This window comes from Sturnus vulgaris, chromosome 2, assembly GCF_052056855.1.
Source record: "Sturnus vulgaris isolate bStuVul1 chromosome 2, bStuVul1.hap1, whole genome shotgun sequence".
In the NCBI taxonomy this organism is placed as follows: Eukaryota; Metazoa; Chordata; class Aves; order Passeriformes; family Sturnidae; genus Sturnus; species Sturnus vulgaris.
In genome coordinates, this window is record NC_142244.1 from 58,476,996 (window position 1) to 58,501,322 (window position 24,327).

At 41.6% G+C, this 24,327-nt stretch overlaps 1 protein-coding gene across 6 annotated transcripts in view; it reads left to right on the top strand.

Moving 5' to 3' along the window:
• Nucleotides 1-24,327, top strand: part of LCP1 (lymphocyte cytosolic protein 1) — a 48,064-nt gene that overhangs the window by 15,415 nt on the left and 8,322 nt on the right. Inside the window, exons 1-9 of one of the 6 annotated variants that reach the window (XM_088159685.1) lie at nt 2,788-2,991; nt 12,360-12,450; nt 14,312-14,463; nt 15,163-15,292; nt 16,242-16,374; nt 16,970-17,051; nt 19,086-19,251; nt 22,333-22,475; nt 24,004-24,030. In XM_088159685.1, coding sequence (XP_088015811.1) covers nt 12,384-12,450; nt 14,312-14,463; nt 15,163-15,292; nt 16,242-16,374; nt 16,970-17,051; nt 19,086-19,251; nt 22,333-22,475; nt 24,004-24,030 — 900 coding nt within the window. In that variant the 5' untranslated portion in view covers nt 2,788-2,991; nt 12,360-12,383. Of the gene's footprint in view, nt 1-2,745; nt 2,992-12,359; nt 12,451-14,311; nt 14,464-15,162; nt 15,293-16,241; nt 16,375-16,969; nt 17,052-19,085; nt 19,252-22,332; nt 22,476-24,003; nt 24,031-24,327 lie in introns of those variants that run through there. The other 5 variants (XM_088159687.1, XM_088159686.1, XM_088159688.1 and 2 more) reach the window with 5 other exon arrangements.

Below are 24,327 nucleotides of genomic sequence, written 5' to 3' on the forward strand. Positions count from 1 at the left end.
GGGAGGTTGAAGTGAAAGTGCTCTGTCACTCAGAGCTGTGGGGCTGACTCGGGGGCGGAGGTGAGGAGGAGAAAACCCGGGGAAGGGTTTGAAGCCTGTGGTGACACAGTCTGGCTAATCTGCAGTGAGCTGTGACTGCGTTACACAGGCAGCAGGATGGGAGTGTCAGCACTGCAAAAAGTACTCGGAAAGAAAGGTCCTTCAGGCACAGGGACAATAAGGGGCAAGGCTTGAGGTGTTGTAGTGGTGACAACAGGGGGGAAAAGATTGGTTTTGACCTTTTCAGCTGTGTCTCAGGGACATGGTCTGTTCACAATTATAGTCCTCCCTCTTCAAGTGATTGAATACAGTGCATGCTAATTTATGGTACTTAATTTATAGATAAGTATCTTTGATATTTCCTAATGTCTTTTCCTGTAATTGGAGGACCACCTCTCCTTTAACTTTTTTACCTTTCATGCACATAAATCTCAAAGCAGCTGCATTGGTATTTTGGCCCTAAGACTGAAGCTGTAGGTCAAGTGTATTGTTTTCCTGAGGTGAGACAGCAATGGACATTTAACTCAGTCCCACAGTACAGCCTATCCTAACACCAGCTGGCCTGTTCCTACCCATAAGTATATTTTGTGGCAAAATGCAAACTATTTATATTGTAGAGTTATAATTCAATACCCTTCTAGGAAACCAGTACTATAGTAATAGCCTGCAGTATCCTGCCCTGTTTAAGAAATTAATTTAGAGACCTCTTTCTCATGGAATCCTATGTTGTCAGCAATAATACAAACATCCACCACACAGGTACCAGTTAACCAGGTACAGGTAGGAGATAACTATCACACTGTCCCACTTAAATGTGTTTCAGTGCTGCCCAGTAAAATGGTTATTTGTGTGATGCTTCAAGGATGCCCAGTGCAGGGTTTAAATAGTGTGTCATGACAGGGCTTCAGCTGGGGCTGTGTATAAAGACTACCTAAGTTGAATAATACTTGGTGAGACAGCATTATTAGCTATAAAGTGACAATTCAGCAGGACTTGAAATAAGGCAGAAAAAGGGAATAATGATCCACATGGCAAATATATTTTTTGTTTATATCTGCCTCATAAATCCATCATACTTTAAATCTCATCCTTGCTGTTCTTGTATTTCCAAGCTTGTTTGAACATTTCTTTAACACAGCTGGTCTCTATGGGATGTTCTGGCATTGAATCATTGCTGAGGACACAGTGTTGAGCTCAGTCTAAGTCACATGAATATAAAATACCATACAGCGTGGTGGAAACTCTGAGTTGCTCCCCTACCTTCTGCCTAAGCTGTAACAACTCAAGAGAGGGTGCTAAGAGTGTTAAGCAAATGTATCTGGTAAGGAAACACCCACCCCAGTTTTCCTGTGCAAGTAAGATGTTAGATTTAGAGCACACATCCCTTTGGTGCCCTCTTCCTTATATCAGAAAAGACATTGCAGCATTTAATGGGGTGTCATGGAAACCAACAAAAGTAATCAAGGATTTGGAAAAAGTCTGTAATAAAAAAACTGGGACAAACCATCAGGCTGGTGTAAAATATTCTAGAAAACAAAGAAGAGGAGCTGTGGCACAGCCTATCAAATAATCAAATACCATAGCGGAAGTGTTTTTAAAATAAGAGTAATCAAAAATGCCTGGAATATGTTTCAACGTACTTCTGAATAGAGCAAATGTATGTTGGATGAATCTTAATTATGGAGATTTGTTCGTGAGAGGACTTCCTTGAATCTTTTTACAACAGCATGTAGCTCATGGTCCAGCTGGTTGAGTGACTGACAGCTTTTTCATTAAAGGCATACAGTCTGGTAATTTCTTTCACCTGCCTGTTTTCAGAGGTAAAAGTCAGAACAGAAGTTGTTGAAAAAGCTGAAGGATGAATCTTCAGCCTGTAGAAAGTGGCAAGAATCTTGTCAAGGCAGGACATTTCTTAAAACCTCTGTGAGACTGATTAATAACTTTTCTCTCTTGATGTGTTTTCAGATCTAAGGCTTCTGCAGTGCTGCATCATCAGGGCTTGAAGGATAGTTTGTATTTGCACACATCAAGCACTTTTACTGTGACCCTCCGCATTGGGAAACGTGTCCTTGCAATCTGTTTCGGTTGTGAGGTGATGTGAGGAGTTCTGTGTCCTTTCTCAGGCTTCCCTGTTCAATAAAGGCTTGGACAAACTGTAGGGAGGAACCAGGATGTTACTGGGATGGAGCACAACAGATCAGAGAACAGGGAGAGAGGGCTCATCTTGTTCAGCCTGGAGAGGAGAAGGCTGAGAGGGATCTTGGCATCTCCACCAACCCAAGCAGAGCTTATAGAGAAGATGGAGCCAGCCTTTTGTCAGTGATAATGAAAAGGTCACAAGTTGCATCAAAGGAAATTCCAACCACTTGCATGGAAAAATTTTCACAGGGAGGGCAGTCAAACGTTGGCAGAGGTTGCATGGCGATGCCGAGGAGTTTCCATGCCTGGTGACCCTGCCCCAGCCTGGCTTGGCAGCCAGCCCTGCCTCGTGGTTGAGGTGTCACTGCAGACCTTGCTGTTCATGCCTCAAATGTGGCCACCCTTACCAGTGAAGAGAGGAAATTGTCTGAGCGTGTGGCATTCCGTGAGCGAGAGCGGTAGGGAGAGGAAGCAGCCCAAAGCATGGCCCCTATTGGAGGAGAACTGAGGTGCAGAGGTAGAGACCAGAGTCTGCTTCGTTTCCTTATAAAGACAAAACGTCCATTGCACTATGGGGTTTTGTCACCACTCACTTCCCTCTCTGGGCTCAGTCGGAGGCTTGCACTCTTGGGCTTGCCTAGTTGAGCTGCAGAAAAGGAAGAGTTTCCTTGTCTGCAGTGACAACTGCTTTGCAGCTCCTCCACCCGACAAGACGTTTGGTTTATTTAAGAAGTTCTGCCCTTTCTGTTGGATTTGCAGCTGCTGAGCTCTTCATTGCTCTGATAGTTTGGACCCACCGCTTGAGCCTAGGAGGTAAGATCAAAGCATCTGGTGTTTTTTTGGCAAGCTGCTCTCGCTGAGGACCCTAACAGTTTAACTGCACAGGAAATTGTGGTTGCCATGAAAAAACAGAGCAGGTTCTGTATTAGTATGAAGCATTTTCCAGTAGTCTTGTGCACAGCATTTCTACTGACCTTCACGAAAATGTTTGATGGATTTAATTTGGCAGAGTGGTTTTTGGCTGAGTAGAATAGTAGTCTTGGAGCTTGGCTTGGAAGGGCATGATAAAGTAAGAAGCCATTATTTAGATTGCAGACTGGATCCATGTAAAAAGGTAATTTTAATTCTAGTGATGAAAAACACTGATTCATAAGTATAATGTATTTTGGCTCGTAGTGCTTGCAGTGTAATCTGCTGGGTGTTAGGACATTTATATCAGGCTTTTAGAAATGTAATTTTACTTTCCAGTGGATAAATAAAACTGATTAATGATAGAGCCTGATTGCAGTGGGGACTTCTGCTTTAAAAAGAGTGATATGGGGTGGTCCTAACATTATATTTGCCTTTTAAGAGCTTGACTGATGAATCTGATCAGGCTTATCCCTTGTCTTCTTTGGGAATTCAGCTCAGGCTCTACATGAATTTTGAGTTGCAAGTATCTACAGATATTTTAGGTGGTAGTATTGTGAAGAGGAGCCTCCAGGCTTAACTGTCTTCTCTGTAAGAACAGTAGCCTTGCTGGTTTTGTCATATTGTGATTTCCTTGGCACACGGATTTGGTTTGAACACTGACCAAATGAAACATCAGGTCTTTGTTATCACAACCAAAATTACAGGCTGGTTGGCTGATCTCATGCTGCTACAGGTGTCAGGTGAAGATGATCTCTAGCAAATGCAGCTGGCTGTTCAGCACGTGGGGTTTGATCATCTTGCTATAAGCAGACCACACCCTGAAACCCCTCCTGTAGAGAAACTCCAGCATGTTTCACCTTCCTCCCCTTTTGCCTGCCCACTGGAGCAGTCTGGCCTCCTGAGATGAGATGAGAGGGAAGCTCTCATGAGTAGACAAGAGATGTGGAAACCCCCTCTGTGGTGGGAAACTCCACTGAGAAGTGATGTTAGATCCAGGAGGGACTGGGAAGTACCTGCCTGCTTGCTGGTAATGTGAGCAGGGCTTTCTGCTTCCATTCTGGCCATAAAGTCCAGATTTAACTAGCTCAGAAGCTGAAGACACTGTTCACTCTATAAGTCAAAAAAGGGAAGCATTATATTACTGGGTTTGAATCTGCTTCCTCAACTGAACCAGAGTATATTATCATTATAAAATAAAATGTTTGTACTTAAACAAATCTAGCAGTGTTGCTCTTCTCTTGCTCACAGAACCTGCCACACACTCCATTGTCTTGTATTTTGCTATCAATTTTTTGACCCTGTTCCTTTCTGATTTCAGTCATGAGCAGCTACACAGCTGTGTACCTTGGAGCAGTTATCTTGATAGAGAACCTACTGTAAAAGTCATTATAGTATGTTTTTATAAAGCATGAAAGGACTAGGAAGAGATTGAGTAAAGGGGAAGGAAGGAGACGGGGGAGATCAGGGGAATATACAGAAATGTAGCTCATTTTCATACCCAGCCCGTTCATGCAAAATAGCAAACTCCAATGAAATGCTGATACAAAACGTAAAATATTTATCAAAATGAAAAATATTTAGGAAAAAATCTGAAACAGTATTTAGGTGCTGCAGGATGGAATACAGGAGGATCTGTTGGACGCTCTGTGCATTTTTGCAGTTATACAAGGGGAAAGCCGTAGGATGGGAAATAAATTCCTGCCCCTTGATGAAACAAGTAAAGTGTCCTGGACATGCAGGAGAGTGACATGTGAGAAGCATGAGAGGGATGCCCAGTGAGCAGGGTTGGGGACCATGCTATAAAGCCAAATCCTCCTTCAGAGGAAAGGGGAGCAGGAGGAGACTGTGCCTTCTGCTGCTCCTGCTTGGGTTTCCCACTGCACACTACAGCTCCCAGCACGGCACCATCGCAGGATGGGGATCCAAGCGACAGCACAGCTGGTAAGGAGGGCTATGTTCAGATGTGCTCTCCTTTTTCTGGTCTGATTTTATGGGTGGAAGGGCCTGGTCACTGCTGGAATCGTTGAGGTGTCCTGAAAAACTGAGGACAGAATTCAACTCCTGGCATGGAAGCAACAGCAGCAGATCTGTAAATCCTTGTGGAACCAGTGAAATGCCAATATGTGTTTGTATCTAAAAACCTCCTTTTTACAGCTGGAACATGTTTTTAATATTTTCCATGCACAGAGGAACTGTTTTCTGCAAACAAGCTGGAAGCAGATGCCGTCTTCTCCTTTTCTTGCATTAGTTACCAGTCTTCCACAGTACATTTGGGTCAGTACTTTGTGACTTGACCTCTTGCTGCCAGGCTGAAGCACACAGGAATTAGAAGAGAAGATTTTATCTGTCTGTCCAGAGTTTTATGCCCATCTGCCACCCTAGTGGTGATGGGAAAGAGTTGGGATAGATTCTCATACCTATATCTAAAGCAGACCCTGCAGATGCTCTCCTCTTCCCCCACCTTTGCTAGTGAAGATGGAAGATGATGATGTCCCAGGTGGGACAGGGTTTTCCATGCCAAATGGGACACCTGTTGAATGACTGAAGCTGTTTGTCAGTTTGAGAATCAAAATGTTCCTTTATCTATGGAAAAATGTTCTCACTTTAAAGCTAGCTAGCCTGTGTTGATAAAGAGATGAGAAAGATAAGTGACCCTACAAGAAATGTAGTGTACAAGATCAATTTTTCTTTTTTTTTTTAAGAAAAATTCTACAGACTCTGATTGAAAAATAATATGCACCTGGATGCTGTCTCTCTAGTAGAATATATCTGACAGATACAAGACACATAAGGAGAGTATTTATAGGTCTGGAGCTCTGCTTTTTCAATGTCTTAATTTCCTTGAAGGATTAGCCCTTCCTGCCACTGAGTGGTATATTGGAAAGAGATCTCCATCTCTTCCCAGACCCCATGGATTTTCCCTTCCTAAGCCCTGTTGACCAGTATTTGATTTAGGACTAAGGCATCAAATTGACAAATAAGGTCCTTTATAAACTGGAACATTAACAAATAACTCATGGGCATTGCTGTGTTCTTTCTGAACAGTGATAAATATCTTTTCTCTGTATTTTTTTCAATTTGTATAAGAAAGAGAAACAGAGTGCAACTAGGGTACAACATCTTAATAATCCCAGTGCCTACACACATGGTAAGATTTGCTGTTGCAAGGCACCAGTCTTAAAAAACCTTTGAGGCAAAGATTGTCATTTATTGTGGGCTAAATCATGAATCTTTGCAATGTGCTAGGGAGGAAGTATTTGCCATATATTCAGAAAGACTCTTCTCGGTGTCTTGAATTCTGATTTAAACAGCAAGATCCCACCCAAACTGAAGGTACTGTGATTCAAGTTACCCATTACTTACAGAGCCAAATATGTTTCTATCTACTTTAGGGTTTAAATTTTAACTCAGCATTTTTGAAGAAATTTAAAAAATACTCTTTTTCATCTGTAGTTATTTCAGTAGGGAAAGTGTCATAGCCTAACATGCACAACATGAAAAACTAACTTTTAAAAATGAACTACGTCATATGTTTGAAAATGTTGCAGTTTGTGCTTCTTAAATGATTTTCAAAGTCCTTGTGTAAGAAATGTGTCTAACTGGCATGTGGTTCCAAACCTGTTTGTATTTTGTCAGCCATGGTGAACAGCTGTCTGAATAACTCAGCAGCATGGTAGAGAGATATGAACTCTAGTTTTTATCTTACATCATGAGCAGATAAAAAGCTGTCACAAAAAAACATCCACTCAGGCTGCCTGGAAGCTTTGTGACACCAAAAAAGAAAAAAGGACATCGATGGGATTGTTTGTCTAAGAAGGCTGGATATCCCAGAGCTATCACTGCAAATGATCACTGGCAGCTCACTTTAATTTAGCATTAAAGCTACTATCCTATTTTGCTGTGGGTGCAGTATGGATCACCCTCCCGGTGCAGTGATATATATATGCACATTATTTTGATCAGAACTGTAAGAGAAATAACAACTAATAATAAATATATAGGATAAAAGCCTGATAGTAGCAAATATGCTGAGACTGAAGCTTGAAAGATAAACTATTCTGGAATAATATTTTTGGCTGATCATCAACAAAATGGCTTTGCCTGCTACATTTTAGTTAAAAGTTTTTGCTGATGAGGGCAAGATAAAACTGTCAAATTGAGGAACTTCTAGGCCACACTGCTGTAGTTTTGTAGCATTGATTTTTCTTTCAACATGAGATCTACCATATAGTTTATCTTTTTCTCACCCTTTAGTGACAATGAAAATAGCAGAAACTTGTCTCCAGAAGGAAAGTATCAAAACCTAACTCAAAAATCTTCTCTTGTCTCCTCCTCAGCCCTTCCACATTGCAGGAAATCAGCTGACTCAAATAATTTGAACAAAAAATGCATATGGATAAATGGACTTACGTGTGGTATCTTATGAGAGAAAGGTAGGGGAAATATTTCTGGGGAGGAATATCCTATCAGGGATATTCTGAGGAATGACCAGGAATAGGCAGGTATGCAAAGGTGCAATAAATATGGGACAAAGATTGAATATGTCAGAGACACTCTTGTTTTCCCTTGTACTTTTTCTGGCCTTTAAGATGCTCCAGATCTGTCACAAGAGTTTCTGCACAATTCTAAGGCCTCTTCTCTCAATCCTCCCTGCTGGTGGCATGATCCAGGGCAGGGGAGGATCACTGGGGGTGCATCTTTGATGTCAGCTGGGAGGGAAAGTCTAATGCAGAAGAGAGCTGGGGAAGTACTTCCTAGCCCTTATAGAAAGTTGTAAATTGAATTTGTGAGTGAGATAAGAAAGAGAAAAGGAGCTAGAGCTATGAGCTCTGGTAAAGTAAAAGGCAGAGTTTTGTGTGTGCAGGGGGACAGTCTCACACTACCCCCTGAAACTCTGACAGCTGTGTTTTGCAACAGCAAGTGCCTCTTATTTCATCACTTTCAGAAAAAAATAAACAAGTTTGAAGAGAAGATAGCAGGAAATTTATATATGCCAGGGAACATGTATCATGTCACTCTTCAACAACTAGACAAGTTATCATATAATTAGCAAAGCACTAGTGCATGAACAAAGCAAAGCCCTGATGGTAGAAAGTGAGTAAATTTTAGTAGTTTCTTTGACTTTCTTGACACCAAATTCACAGTTATGTTGTTCCTGACTAAATATGTTTGTGAAAGGTAATGTTGTCCCATGAAATGTGCTTTTCTTGGGGGGGAAAAGGTACAACCCTATGTCTATCTATAAAGTGCCATTTCACATCTTCAAGGTTTTCATTGCCTTGCTTGCAACAAAGCTTAAACACCACAGCAGTGGAGAAAAGATCAAACAAGGTAACCATTTAATACAAGTTTTGGAAACCTTGAGGTTTTAATGGCTTTGGTGTTTATTATTTATAGTGCATGGTGGGCGTACACTTTGCCAAGCAATGCATAACCAGGCAGCTCCTCTGACTGTGGCTTCAAAATCGAAAAGAAAATTAAAGAACATCAATATCACCGTGTTTCAATTTAGCAATTATGTTCAGGTTTAAGATTATTTTAGTTCTTCCTTTATATTCCAGTCTAAAAAAAGTTTGTTACTAGATCTCTTAAAACATCAATGTGGTCATAGGTTCTTCTGAGGATAAGGTCAAATAAAAGGAGGCTTTAGGGCATGGCTGTGACATATTGGTTTGGGAATGATGGCAGGGAGGGGAGTGCTTTGTTAGAGGCTCTTTTGGGATCAGTTTGCTTGTATTCTCAGCAGCTTAGGTGAGAACCTCTTCCCTTTTTTTGCACTAATTGGTAACTCAGCAGTCTTCTGAGGAGGAAAGAGTGTATTTGCACACTTTGTTTTGCTTTTGCAATAGCAGGTTTATGCTGCTTGCTAAACAAGAATGAAGTGCTGCTTCTAGGCAATGTTGTGACCCAGATGTCCTGAAGCCACCTGAATCTCAAACTGTCTCAGGGAGTTGCCTTCTAGATGTTTAAATCCTTCAATTTATTTCTTATTGGCAGTTCCACTGCCTTTCTTGCCCTGACCCAGGGAGCTCTCTTCCCCTCCTCAGCATCCTGTCTCAGCATCTAAGCATGTGCTGACTTTGACCTCATTCTCCCTAACACCTCAGTTCTTTCACTGATCTTCCATCACACCAAGTTCAAGATCCTTCCTCCCAGCTGCTCCTGATCCTCAATATCTCGTTTGTGCTGACATCTAAGCTGTTTGTGTTCAGCCTGTACCAAACTCCCCTCTGCTCTGCCAAACCTCTCCCCTGCCCAGCTTTTCTCTTTGCTTTTGGCCATATATCACTTTGCTCAAAGCCACTGCCTGGTTCTTGCCAGCTGGTTTTCCCTTTGCTCCTCTCTCAGACAGCTCCTCAACAAATGCTCCCTCCAAAAGAGCTGTTTCAACTTGTTCACATTGCTCATCATCATTGCTCATCCACATATTTCCCTTTGCTCTTATATCATCCTCTGCATTTTTTTCTCTGCATCTGCCTGGTCATACAGATTTTGCAAACAGTTTGAAGCAGGGCAGTGCACCATGTGCTTACAATGCCTTGTGAGTTAGCAGTAATTGGAGTATTCACCCAGGATTGTTGGATGCCCTCTTGATGAGATGCCCAAAGTATTTTCAGTTTGCATTGAGGTTGGTGAAGTGCTGAAAGTGGTTGAACTCTAGAAGCAAATGGCTCTGCTCTTGGCTGGTTAAATCAGAAGAAAATATTGGGCCTGACCTCTCCCATTACTGTCCAGAAGCATTTTACACCTCTGTGTGCCCAAATATTATCATTTAATGATCTAAGCAAAATAAGCATTTTAAATACTGAAAGGTGGCTTTTTGAAAGGGGATTTTCTCCTTTTTTTTGCTGTGTGTTGCTAAAGCTTTGGACTTTTACTCATTTGATTTCCTTATGTTTTGTTTTTCCTACTTGAACAATTTTTAAAAATTACAGTGATTTTTCATTGGGAATAACTCTGAAGCCTTTAATCTGAAAATTCTGGTGCCTTTCTGAATCTCACTGTTGTGAAACCACAGTGGGATATTAATCAGCAACACCCAGTGGATTTAGATACTGGAACTGACAGGCTGAAATCAAGAGGTGCTATGAGGGTGAAACTGTAGGAGAAACTCAGTTGTGTGTGGGAGCAGGCAGTGACCATCCTTCTGTCACCTGAGGACACCCACCCCCCAGGTGATGGAGGACCAGTCCTCCTTCTTGGTGTGCACCTGAGATAAATCTGATTGCTCAGATAAGTGTAGTTACCTTTACAGAAGTAGATAATACTAATCTAAAGAAGTCGAAAGGGTACAGCAAAGGCCTTTATCCTATTATCGGTATAAATGTCCACATATGTAAATGTATGTACTACTAATAGGATTCTCCGTATTTAACAGATTACTTAATTATGGATCAGAGGTCATAACTTCTTATGCAATCTGGAAGAGGCCATCTTATGTTGGTGATACTTTTTTCTCAAGGTTACTTTGCAAAAGTAATGTTATAGGCAAAGACCTGTAGTGTTTCCTACCTGTTAAGCCTAGAACAGTCTTCATGTTATTAAAAGTTGTGTTGCAAATGATATTGCTTGATCAAGTGACTGGACTAGAAGGAATGATGTTGATTTGAGTGGATTTTCTGCCTGATAGTGTAAGATTTCATGTGTCCAGGTGCATTGTGGTTAACTCACAATTTGTAAAAACACACAGTAGGCAACAGAAAAAGATTGGCAGTGAGGAATCAGAAGTAGGAAAGATACCAGGACAGACTGGAGGAAGGCAATGGGTCTAATTTTACCCTAACATGCATAGCCCACATTGCTAGTGGATCATAGGGGTTTTTAAAGGTAATCCTTGAAAGTATGGTAGTTAGAACCAACTGCAAGAGCAATGGCATTATGGATTCTGCTGCATTTCTCTATTTATGAAGGTTAGAGTGAATGAACAGATTTTTTTTATTGCTGTCCTTATCCTAAAACCACAGTGATTAGGCAGGAAAAGGGTGCAGGGTACTACTGAGAGATAGCAGACAAGAAGTTAACCACATGAAATTGTTTTTGGGTTATTTCAATAGCCATGTCCATAGTGGTTTTCACAGACACAAGGAATCAATGCATGAGTTCAGCAGAGCATTGAATCTGATGCCCAGTTAAGCTGTACATAACTCTGTGTTTTTACAGAGGGCTAGAGCAAATCTAGGATTTTTTTTAAATTATGCAGTGTGAATTTTAATTTGGGGAATGGCATATTTCTGATTTTTTTTTCTCTCGTTTGATTACTGTAGCTACAGCAACCACTTCCCAGGATCAACTCGGGTTTCCATTGTATTCTATCTAAATAGTTGTTTGGTTAATTAATACTTAAAGAGACATAGGACACTATAGTCATTCTCACAAATATAGAATAATAGATAGTCTGTCTCCTGAACAGCTTCCTCATGAATAGATGCAAGGGATAGCAGGTGCATGAAAAAGCAGATGGGGATAATGTGCATCTTCTGGTAGTGTACTTAACGATGCCATAAAAGAAAGTGAACTTTCCCTTCCTGGTTATTAAGAAAAGTGCCTGTAAAGTGAAAGGTCTAATCCTTGCTCCTGTTTTTTATCTCTGATGAGAGGAAAGGCAGGAAAACTCCTTCTGGCCACACATTCCTAAAGCCACCCAACCTCAGACAGGAAGGAAACTTGGAAGGAAAAATCCTTAAACTCTCCACATATCCAGGGAGAGGAATAGCTGACTTTTGGGAAGCCAGACCTGGTGCTCTGAGCACCTTGTGAAGGAGCTTCTCTCCATCCCTCCACCTTGTAAGGGGGAGCAGCCTCCTCATTAGGTACCCAAAGGTAAGTGGTGCAAATGTCCCCTGAGGCTCTGGCTCCAGCCCAGAGCCCTGGGAAGCACCCAGGGCTGCTTCTCTGCCAGCACTGCTGAAAAAATGACTGGTGAATTGTGTTTGCAAGGGGGGATAACAAGAACCAGCACAATTTAGTCCGTTTTCTCCGGGAGAAATGAAAGTCAGCAGAGGTAGCATTTAATTCCAGTTAAATTAGCATAAAGAGAAGTGTTGTAATTTTGAGCAGGGCCTGGCAAAACAACAGGAAGGACATGCAATTGTTTCTCATCTACACAGGATTTTATGCCTTCACTTGATTTCAGGATACAGAGAGGACCTGGGTTTTCAGTTACGGCGAGCTGCTCCAGAACTTTGAAAACCCAAGGAAAAACCTCTCTGTTTCATCACAGTTGCAAACCCAAAAAGCACCAAATGAAAACAAGTGTCTTCCTCTTGCAGAGCTGCCACTCACAGAAGTAAGAAATGGCATCCACAGCACACTTCTCCGAGGAGGAAATGGCAGAGCTCCGGGAGGCTTTCAGCAAAGTTGGTGAGTGCAGCCAGCAGCAAAGGCACTGCTCAAGTGTGAACCTGTGGCAAGCTCATTTCTCGTGGTGTGACTGGCCAGCTGTAAGGAAATGGAGTTTGCTCCAGCACTGATCTGTTCTGTCACAGCAACCACAGAAAGCCTTTTCCTGCCACTGCAGGCCTCCTTGATGAAACCACATCAGCTCACTGCAGAGCACTGGCCTCTTACAGAGGAGGTGCTGGGGCTCCAGCAGGGTTTACAAAATAACCTCAAAAGCTGTACAGCAAACCATGTTGGAAACATTCTCCAGTGTTTGCCCAAGAATATTGTGTATTCACAACAAATTATTTGGAAGACAAAAAGATTTTATTTTAATGTAAATTGAGTATTCCCTATGGAAAGGAAGAGTGTGGAGAGGACAAATGTATAAAAAATTTGTAACTCCTTCACAATGACCTTTCAAGCTCCATATTTCTACTGTGTGTTTTCTTTCCAGATTCTTTAGATATCTCATCTGATTTTTCTCCTTTAAAGTCACACAGACCCTCACTGTCTACCCAAATTCTAAGAAAAGGTCTTTGTGCTTCTCACAGCTCACTTGACTTCTATCAGCAGATCTATCAGCAGATCTACCAGCCTCGCTGGATTATGCACTCATCAGTTGTCCTTGCTGATTCAGGTGGTGGTTGGTTGATTTCTGAGCACACTATAGTCTAGGCTGGCAATGTTAAAAATCTGGTTTGTCCCTGTAAGTGTCCCAATGCATTGATAAGGCAAATCACAGAATCCTAGCATGCTTTGGCTTGGAAGAGACCTTCAAGATTATCTTCTTCCTACCCCACTGCCATGGCAGGGACACCTTCCACTAGATCTGGTTGCTCCCCCAAATGCTGGAAGGAAGCTCTCATTCCTCTCCCAGACATTCCCCTCTCCAAGTCCAGATCCTTTTGTTGTGTGCCATGGTGAAATGGATAGGATGATCTTTGCAATCCATATTAATCTATGCTACTGATGCTGAGAGATGAGTGTCTTTTTGCAGCATGCAACAAGTGACACATATTGCAACTTACTATGCAGGAAATCAGCACACACTGCTTTCAAACCACCTCAGCCTCCAGGATGGGGAAAAGGATCCTGTGGAAAGAGAAAGACACAGATACTTAAAAGCCAAATATAAATAACCATATATAACTATATATACATTTATCTATGTCATAACCATAGTGTTTTAACAGAAACTCTCCACATGATAAACTCAGTTTGCTTTTTTATCTGTGGAGTCTTCCACTAAGGGGACAATAAAGGACTATGAACTTGTATTGGTGATCTTCTCGTTAAATACTCCCCAGGATCTTGCAGGAAGCTCAGCAGGAATATTCATGTATGCACCATCACAGAGAAATACAGAAATTTTTATTTTGAGGATGACCATATGCAGTTTCAGCTTATTTCTGATGTTATTAGATGTAGAAAAGAGGCAAAAATCACAAATTATATCTAGGGATAAGTACATATGTGTACTTATGTTGACACAAGTCAACTTTATTTTCTTTAGTTATTCTGTAGATGCTTCCTTTATAGATGACATTTGCTAGTTTGTAAACCTTGGAATGAAAATTATATCCATTTAAACCTAACTTTGTTAAGATATTTATATGTCTAAAAATATAAATTCATCACTGTGAGTTTTTGTTTGTTAAAAAGTGATTGTAATTCTTTCTTGGCTGTGAATGACACCAAAGCAATTGAAAATACCAGATTTCAAGACAACAAATCTTTGTATATAATGTACCTTTCCCTGGGTAAAATAAAAGCAGTTTTTATGTGCAGAAAATGTCGTTGGGCTGATGTAGAATGTAAAAGTTTGCTTTGATCTTTGCAGATATCAGCGGGAATGGCTTCATCGATACCAATGATTTAACAGAGGTGTTGAAGGCTGCCAATCTCCCTCTCCCAGGATATAAAGCCAGAGAGCTCATTCAGAGTCTGACAAGCACAGGGAATGGCAGGCTCAGTTTTGATGAATTTATTTCAGTAAGTAAGATGTTATTTATTTCAGTCACTTAAGGTGATCCCCAGGGCACAGCAGAGGCACAAGCACAGGCTCTCATGGGCACCTCATTAATCCAATGAGTCTCCTCACCAGATAAGTTGAAAGCGGAAAGCAGCCAAACTGAAATTTCTGCAATTAACTAGGACAAGTTATGTGAATACAGCTGCTCACTTCATAGATGTAATATCTTCCAGTTTGGTTGATGCAGCAAGATAAAGTTTTTCAATTATACACTGCAAAAATACGGTGTTCTGGCTAGATGTTTACAAAAAGTGTAAGCAAATCGAAACTGAAAACTTCATGGGGCATTTTTTAATCAAAAAACTTCTTCTTTTTCTGGTCTAAACTGGATAAAAAGCAAATGCTAAAAGAGTGGAATTTCCCTCGGGATGGAGAAGTAGGTTTTTACTTGCTCTTTCTTTGAACCCAAACTGCTCTGCACCAAAGTAACATTTTTGTTACTTAGCTGATCTTTGTTCCCTGATTTGAAAGAGTAAAAGCTGAGTGTAATCCTGTTGTACCTCAGCAGATTCACAGATTGTGCACAAAACCCCTGAAAATACTCAAGCTGCCCTTCCCTATTTACGAAGCAGAGAGAATGTGTCTCCTGGCCCATGAGCTCAGTGTTTTAGCTTGGTGTAATTCTCCAAAATTCTAAAATCCTCTCTCTTGCTTGAAAGATTTTCCGAGACCTGAAGAGTGATGATGTTGCTAAGTCATTCCGGAAGCAAATCAACAAGAAGGAGGGGATCTGTGCTATCGGAGGCACGTCGGAGCAGTCCAGCGCTGGCACACAGCATTCCTACTCGGGTAGGTGCAGCTGGCCCACAGCAAGTGCAGCAGCACAAACACCTGCCCACTGCTGTCCCTGCTCACCAGGGAGGCAAGGCACAGGTTCCCTGCTGCTGATAACCCATTTCCTTGTGTGTTTGACCAGGCACTCATCTGTAAATTCCCATTACAACCAGATAGTTCGTTTTCCCCATGGAGGGCACAACCTCATCAGGGCTTTTCCCCCAGCCTGTTTCTCCAAGGTGCTTTTGTTACCTCCTGGGCACAGCCCACTCTGAAGCAGTTCCACGGGGAGGAGATCCTGCTCTTGGCTATCTTCTGCAGGGGACTGGCTCTCTCTGGGGGAGGGAGAACAGAGGATGCTTCCAAGGAGTCCACCCACCTTCATCCTGGAGGGCAGCTCCTCTGAGCTACTGGGAGCCATGTGAGCTGCTGCTGGTGCAGGATAGCTGTGCTTCAGCCCTGTTTAACTACAGGCACATCTATTCATTACCCTCTGAATGCTCTTTGTCAGAGCACAGTCCTGGCCAGGCTTTTCTAGATATTCCCCATGAAGAGGCTGTAATGTCCAACACAGGATTGTTTGAAGTTATGTGGGATTTCTATTTAGCAGAGTGATGCAATGATGCATTCAAATTACTGTGAAAGCGCAAATTACCCTTTGCAGAGCTTTGCATCTGCACCATACATTTGAATCACATGAGCTTCATTACCAGTCTCTGTAATGTGCCTGCCCTCATGACCCAGGCAACCCCAGAGAGTGGGAAGGGGTATTGAAGGAGTGTTAACCAGCTCAAACCCATTGCTGTCCTCAGCTCATTTGCTTGTCTCCTAAGAGCCTCTTCCACGTGGGGTTTTATTGATCAGTCACACTGGTGGGAAAGGCTCCCTCAGTTCTGCCTTTGTAGGTAAAATGATGGTAGAGGTAGAGCACAGCAAACTGATGGATTTGACGTTGTGTCCACAGAGGAAGAAAAATATGCCTTTGTTAACTGGATTAACAAAGCCCTCGAGAAGGACCCTGACTGCAAGCACGTGGTGCCAATGAATCCAGAAACAGATGACCTCTTCCAGGCAGTCGGTGATGGCATAGTGCTTTGGTAAATAATATCTTTCTTTCTCACAAACAGGAACCATGAGTCTGCAAAAACTCACATTTCTGTTTAAACAGAACCTGCTGAATTTACATTAAGCTCAGGAGCGTTTGCAGACTCAGGGCCTTGATAATACTAGGGGGTTTGTGCTTCTTTTATCTTCAAAAATATAAAGAATGTTTCATGGTTAATGAGAATTTTTCCTTGCCTCTAGACTTACAATTAGATTAAGTCAGTGAAATTTGAGGAGCTGCTTGGTTTTATTTTTGCCCAAGGACTTTTGGTGTTTCACACAAAGTGACACAAAATAGTGAGTGCTTCCACAGACATTTTCTGCACAATAAACTTCTCACACAACTTCACCTTGAGGCATTCTTGGCTTCACACCTATAGTACTATCTGTATGTAGCTCAAAATAATTGCTTAAGTATTGAGTGTGTGCCTCTGTGTATCTATGTAGAAGCAGAGGGTGATTATCTATTTTTGTTAAGTAACTCTCCAGCTCTTAGGCTTGTCCTGCAATATAGAGACAAAAGCTATACCTGTATTTTGTGCACACATAGCTTAGTGTATTTCTTGTTATTTTTTCCTTTGTTTCCAGTAAGATGATCAACTTTTCAGTGCCAGATACCATTGATGAGAGAACAATCAACAAAAAGAAACTCACGCCCTTCACAATACAGGTACTAAAACACTACAAAATTCTTTGCTTTTCCCCTTAGGATGCTTTATGCAATCACTTAGAAGAAAGGCTGGTTCTGCCCAACACTGTCAGGCAAAGCTGTTTGTGGCACAGTGAGATGCTCAAGTCCATGTCATAAAACCACAAAAACTTATATTTACATTTCATTCCAAATATATGAGCAACTTGACTAACCAAACAACGAATAATGATCAGAGGTTTAGATACTTTTGTGGTAGATGCCATGTGAATGCAAGAGCACAGAGACAATACAGTGAGCAATTGCAGTTGGACTAGCTCTCAGAAGGCTGAATCCCTCTTTTAAGTCATGGCAATGGACTTGAACTCACAACTGCTGTTGTTGCAGTCTGCTATCCTCACCAAAATATTAACTGTGACCCTTGAAGTACCAGTGTAACAATGTAAATCGGACCATTGCTGTTGCATGCTTTTTACAATCCAGTATTTCACCTTGAATACTGAATCCCTCTTTTATTTCTATCACATGCATGTATGTATGATTTTTAAAATGGCCCAAAAGGGTGTTAATTTTCACTACTTAAAGTTTATTGTGTTTCTGACACAGCAGTATGTAGAGAGATATTATTATATGAACAACATCTGTGTACCTGGTACAGAGTATAAATAGATATATGGAATAGATATGAGCCTAACCCAGTTTAGCCCTCAGCTACTCTGATTTGATGGAACATTAGCCAGACTAAAGTAAGCTCAGAAGCCATTAAATTGGATTTTTATGCTGTATACCTCATTTTTCAGTTCTAATAGTTTTGGTCCACAGCATAACTTAATGATGCAGTTCAGATCAATCCCTGTCACACATAGACATGATTTGATCAATATAGCTTCCACTTTAACTTAACCCTTTTACAGCTGTCTGCTGGAGAAAAGGTAATTAATTTGAAATGGTTCAATTTTTCTAGCTTATGAGAATTTACACTATGTCTCTCTCTACATTTTGTTTCTAATCAGATCTCCCTGTCATGATAGCAGTGCTGAAATTAATGTGAAAAATTGCAAATCTGTGTGATAAATTATATTTTCCAGGCTTGCCTGCTTTACTTGCCATCTGTTTACAAAGCCACCTTTTTGCACAGTCTAGACCTGAGGATCAGATTCTCTTATTCCCTTTATTTTGAATGGACAGAAAATGGCAAAGGAACATAATGTTCCTGAAATATCACTTTTATTTCTGCCTGTCACTGTGAATCACTGAATCCCTCTATATACTCCCAAACCAGGAGTCCATACTCCAAAGTTCAAAAAGAAAATCTCCAGATATTACCAGTTCTGACCTTGGCTGCACTACAGGGCTAAAAACTCATCGGGTTTATTCACACTGATTCCTGGGACAGCGTGCTCTTTGCAAACACTGCCAGCTAGCAACTTACTTGTATCTTAGGTATCAGGGCTTTTGCAGAGTGCTTAGGGAGAGGTGAGCCTGGAATGTCTGCCAGTTGGTGGGGTTGTAGCTCCTTTCTTCCTCCATGTGAGCAGGACTGAGCAGAGGAGAGTTTACCCCGTGCTGAAGCTACGTCTGAACTTGAGCATGAGCTCAAGGATTAGCTCTAGGGAGAGCCTGGCCTTGGTAACCAGGATTGAGCCAGGACATCACTGTGAATGTAGATGTATGCTCCAGTGCCTTGTGACAGGACATTTGCCACCTCTACCAAAAAGAGGTCCTTTCTGTCTTTGTGTTGAGACCCAGAATCTGCCTGTAATCCCCAGGAGAGGCTGCATTCCCCTGCCCACTGTGGCCAGACACATATCCTGGGCTGCATCAAAAGAACTGTGGCCAACAGGTCAAGGGAGGTGGTTCTGTCCTTGTGTTCCACTCTGGTGAGCAGCCAGAGCACCCACCTGCAGCACTGCCTCAGGAAAATCACAATTCCGTGTACTTAAATGCATTTACAGTGAAGCTGCCTGCATATTTCACTCGTTCTGGCTGCTCTCCCTTCCTGTAGCCTCAGCTCTCAAGTTCTGCACCATTCAAAAGTTCTCATCTTTTCCCTAGGAAAATCTGAACCTGGCCCTGAACTCTGCTTCAGCCATTGGGTGCCATGTTGTTAACATTGGAGCTGAAGACTTAAAAGAAGGGAAACCTTACCTGGTTCTGGGCCTTTTATGGCAAGTCATCAAAATTGGACTCTTTGCTGACATAGAGATCAGCAGGAATGAAGGTATGTATGGCTCTTCCTTTCAGTGCTCCACTGTTACCATAGCAGAGTCTTTAGGATAAACCTCTTTAAAAAAAAAAAAAAATATTGATTTTAATTTTTTTCTTCAGGTATTTGTTGTTTGTTTTCTTGACTTGTCTAATTTTCATTGCTTTTCACAAGTTTCAGCACTCAAAAGTCCAAGGCTTTCTGCAGAGTTGTGTGTTCAGAGCCTTTTCGTGCTCATTGAGTCAGGAATGGTGGTCTACATTCAAGTATATTGGTGTTTTGGCACTAAATCTGGGACAAGGAAATCTGCATTCGGGAAACTTGGCTTCTTCTGGTTCTTGATTGCCAAACATCTTTCTTTATGAAATCATAATTATAGAATCATAGAATAATTTTGGCTGGAAGGAACCTGTGGAGGTGCACCTTGGAGATCTGACCATGATCAGCCATCCAGCTACCTACTTTCAGAAGTACAACATCTCTAAGTACAACATCTTAAGGTCAGATGAGGTTGCTCAGGGCCTTTTCCAGTGTTTTCTGGGCAGCCTATTCCAGAACCCATCAACTCTTGCTCTGAATTTTTTTCTAGTTGGAATTTCCCTTCTGGCACCTTGTGTCCACAGCTCCTCATCCTTTTCCTGTGCATACTGGAAAAATGCAGATCTGGCCCTTCTATAACAGTTGAAGACAATACTTGCTCCCCTCTCAAAACTCTTTCCAGGCTAAACAATCCCAGTTTTCTCATCCTCTTCCCTTATATCACAAACTTCTATCCAAACATTTTAGTGTCCTTCCACTAAACTCACTTCAGTTTGTCAACGTCTCTTTTGTACTGGGGAGCCAGAAACTGGACACAGCATTCCAGGTGTGTCTCACAAATGCCAAAATTCCCCATGAAGTAGCTTCATCATGAAGGCTGTGGGTGTACCTGCAGTCCACACAGCACCTCATCTCGCTGCTTTGTTCCCCATGCCTCTGGATAGTCCCTCACCCAACAGTGACACTTCTTTCCTCCAGCTTCTGTGCAGGTGTTACCTTCATTGCCTCAGCCCTTTCACATTTCTGTCTCTTTTGTTGCCAGAGCCACCAGTTCTCATTCCTTTGGAGGTAGCCTCGCCCTACTTACTTGTTATTTTTTCCTTTCTGGTATTTTCTCCTTCACTTCTCATCTAAGACTTCATCTAAGACTAGAAAAGCCAAGAAAATTCTGATTTCTTTCCAGGTTCTCTCTTTCCCTCTGAAAGGAAATATATAGCCCTTTTCTGCAGCTGTTTCAGGTAAAACTCCCCTTCTTGAACATGGGACCCTATATTTCCAATGAGCTTTCATGAGCACGTGATATCAAGGCAGTAATACATCCCAACCTCTATGGGAATTACCTGGGATGTGCTTAATGTCATGTTGGATTTTCCCATGTCATATCAAATGGTGGCTCAGAGTAGCTTGGAATACATCTAATACACTCAAGTTCTCATCCTTCGTTCATATAAGCTTTTAGCTAATAACAGTTATTCATATTAATTCCCCAGTGAATGTCTTTGAACATGGCACTATTAAATTGCATTCCATTCTTATTACTGTCATCTAGTCCATTCTGTCTGATTTCCTGATCCTCCTCTGTATTGACTATGCCACCAAGCCACTATCATCTTCACATTTTTAGCACTTTGCAAGTATTTGTGCCAAGATAATTGATGCAAAAAAAAAGGAAAAAACATTAATCCAAAAATCAATCCACAATCAACTCCACAAGAATCATTCTTCCAGCCTTTTCTCAGTGTCAACACTGTTCTCTTCATAAAATCCTCTGTTTACTTTCAAATGCTTCTATTATCCCCCTCTGGTCCAATTTAGCCCCATTGCACCCTATATCAAATTATCAATGTAACTCCAGTTATGGTCTGTCTCTACTGTTTCCTTTACGAAGTCGAATCATAATTCTTTCAAAGACTGACAAAAGGTACTGGAAGAAGATCAGAGCAATGTAACATACTCTCTCTTTTTACCACATTAATAATTTGTTTCCATGTTAGTTCTTCTTTTCAAAATTTGTTCTAAAGCCTTTTATGGTCCAGAGATCAGCTGAACACGCTGCATTTTCAAGGGTCAATCCTCCCATCCTGCTGGTTTCTCCTCCTATGAACATAATATCAATTTTTCTATACGAATAGGGTGTCTCCTCAACTGGCAGATGAGTTAGGCCTGCTGGCCCACAAGCCCATGAGGTCATGTGCAAGTATTCCAGAATGCCTGTGTGAATCCAGTTTCACTGTGAAGGTCACCAAGATTTATTTCGCCTAAGCTTCAAAAAGTCTGTGCTCGTATTTTCATTCCAAGTTTGCCTCTGTGCTCAGCATCAGTATATCCAGCTCGGCACTTCTCAGCACAGGAAAGACTGGGACCTGTTGGAGGGGTCCAGAGGAAGGCCAGAGAGTGCTGGGGCTCTCCTATGAAGACAAGCTGAGAGAGCTGAGATTGTTCAGCCTGGAGAAGAGAAGGTTCCAGGGAGACCTTATTGCAACTTTCAAGTACCTGGAGGGGCTTATGAGAAAGATGGCAACAAACTTTTCAGCGAGGCCTGTTGCAGTAGCAAAAGGGGTAATGGTTTTAAACAAAAGATTTAGACTGGATATGAAGAGGGAATTTTTTGCAATGAAGGAGGTGAAACACTGCAGAGGTTGCCCAGAGATGTGGTAGATGCCCCGTTCCTGGAAACATTCAAAGTCATGTCCAATGGGGCTCTGAGCAAACTGATTTAGTTGAAGATGTCCCTGCTCATTGCAGGAAGGGTTGACCAGACCTTTATAGATCGTGGGCAGTTCTTTGACCACACTGAAATTATCTTCCACTTGAATATGATCCACTACTAGATGTACAAATTACAACCTAGTAATGCAACCTTGTAACATCATTTTATTGATGAGACCCTTTTTCTGTTTTCATCCTCTGTCACGCTAACCCAGCTTGAGTTTTGGCAACATTTTGCCAACTCACATTTGGAAACTAGGGTAGGAAAATGTAAAAGAGAGAAAACAGTTATACATTTTCCTCAACAGGTATTCACACCATTATTTTTAATTTTTTTTTCTGGCTTAGCCTTGATTGCTCTTCTGCGAGAAGGAGAGAGCCTGGAGGATCTGATGAAGTTGTCTCCAGAGGACCTGCTGCTGAGATGGGCAAACTATCACCTGGAAAATGCAGGATGCAACAAAGTTAACAACTTTAGCTCAGACATCAAGGTATGAGAAATACTGACCAACAAAAGCAAAACAGCAGTTCTACACCCAAATTCCTGCCCTCCACACAAGGATTGTGCACTGAAACACTCCAAGCAGCTGAGACTGCTCTGTCAAGCACATGGAGCTGGGTACATAAAACGCTTTCATTGGGGTTTACTGTATTTTCAGTTCCTTTCCTCTATTGCTCTCCTGCCTTCCAAATCTCCCTAAATAACTCTTGACTTGACTTTTGTTTGGAAAAGCCTGGACCTTACTCAAACATGTAGAGAAAAATGATTGGGCATTTCCAATTCCCCCACCTGATCTTTCCTTCATCTGGGCTATGTGCTTCTCTGTCCCAACGTTTCTATAAACCTGAAAGTGAGTTTTAAGTCACTGGGACTGGTGAAAATACTACAGCTAGACTGGGAGACACTTGCAAGAGTGGGTCTGGAGTCTGGGCAGCATTATTTCATATACTCAGGACCTCTTGGGCTTGTGGGTACAGATTTCAGCAGGGCTTTCTCTGTAGGACCTTTGTTGCTCCCAGACAGATGTATCTGAACCTCAGTGGTCCTCACTGATGATTTTCAGACACTAAAACCCAGTGTGAGGCCCAGAGATTATCCCAGAGCTGTAGAGGTTGTGTAAGGGAGGGTATCTGAGCTGGCTTACAAGAAAGCCAGGGGCTGGCCAGCACACCAACCTCACCAGCCATGACCTGACTTGCCTGCTCCCAGAATAACATGGGAAAAATCTGGCTCCAGAGGTATCTGGCCATAGGCTTCACTAGGGACTGAAGAATGAGCACATATTTAATTGAAATACAGCAAAAAAACCCAAAAAACCAAAAACCACCAGGAAAGGCAACAGGAGGGGTAAAGAGTCACATTTGGTAATACAATTTTTATTATATCCTATTTTTGGTTGACTGAGTGGAGGTGACTGGAGAATATCCATGAAAAGGGAAGGGAATGGAGTCTTTCTCATCTTTCTGTGTGCTGGCCAAAAAGACTGGTGCAACTGATTAAATCCTATCTACAACTGAAAGCTAAATCACAATTCTAGTGATTACAGTTGGAAAATAAGGCACACATTTACATGATTTCAGTATTTGCAGACATTCTCTAACTAAGTCTGTCTGTCCACCTCACTTCTGTTGAAAATAACCACGTAGTAATGCAGATGTAAAAAATTTAAAATAATTCAGGTAGTCTGCTTTATATTATGAAGAGCATCAGTTGGGTTAGTTGGTCAAGTCCCTAGACATTAACACGTAGCTTTATTTTCAGTTCTTTGAGCTGTTTTTGAAGTGAGTTAATGTTTTCCGCATATGGAAGCAGCATTATATTTCACAAAATATTACAATATCAACCACACAAGATGTTAAATCTTTGTCTTGTTCCTGCCCTTTTGCCTGAAAAATGTCAATGTTAACTTTTGTCCTTGAAAACTATGCTTTCTCTTCCACAACTGCTCCAGCCTTGCTTTGAAATCCACTTTAAACATCTGCTTTCTCCTTCTGCATTTTCTTTTATTAAACGCTCAGCAGCCTGACTTCTACAGCATTATAAAGGTATGCATTTTCTTACCTCTAATTTTGTGTTCAGATTAAGTAAATTCTGATATCTTTTTGTTATTACTGTCCTTTCTGTAAGTTCAACACACAGCATTTCTGTCTCGTGTTGGGCATTCTGCAGCACATATATATTGGCTCAGGGAAGAAACAGATCTGGCAAACACAGCATAAAGTAGAAATTGCTAAGTGCTTCCAGCTTAATTAATTTAATTATGTAGCCCAATGATCAATGTAATAAAAATGAAGCATGTAGGCACATTGTTCAGGGGAGCACTGGCATGCAAAGGCTGAGCT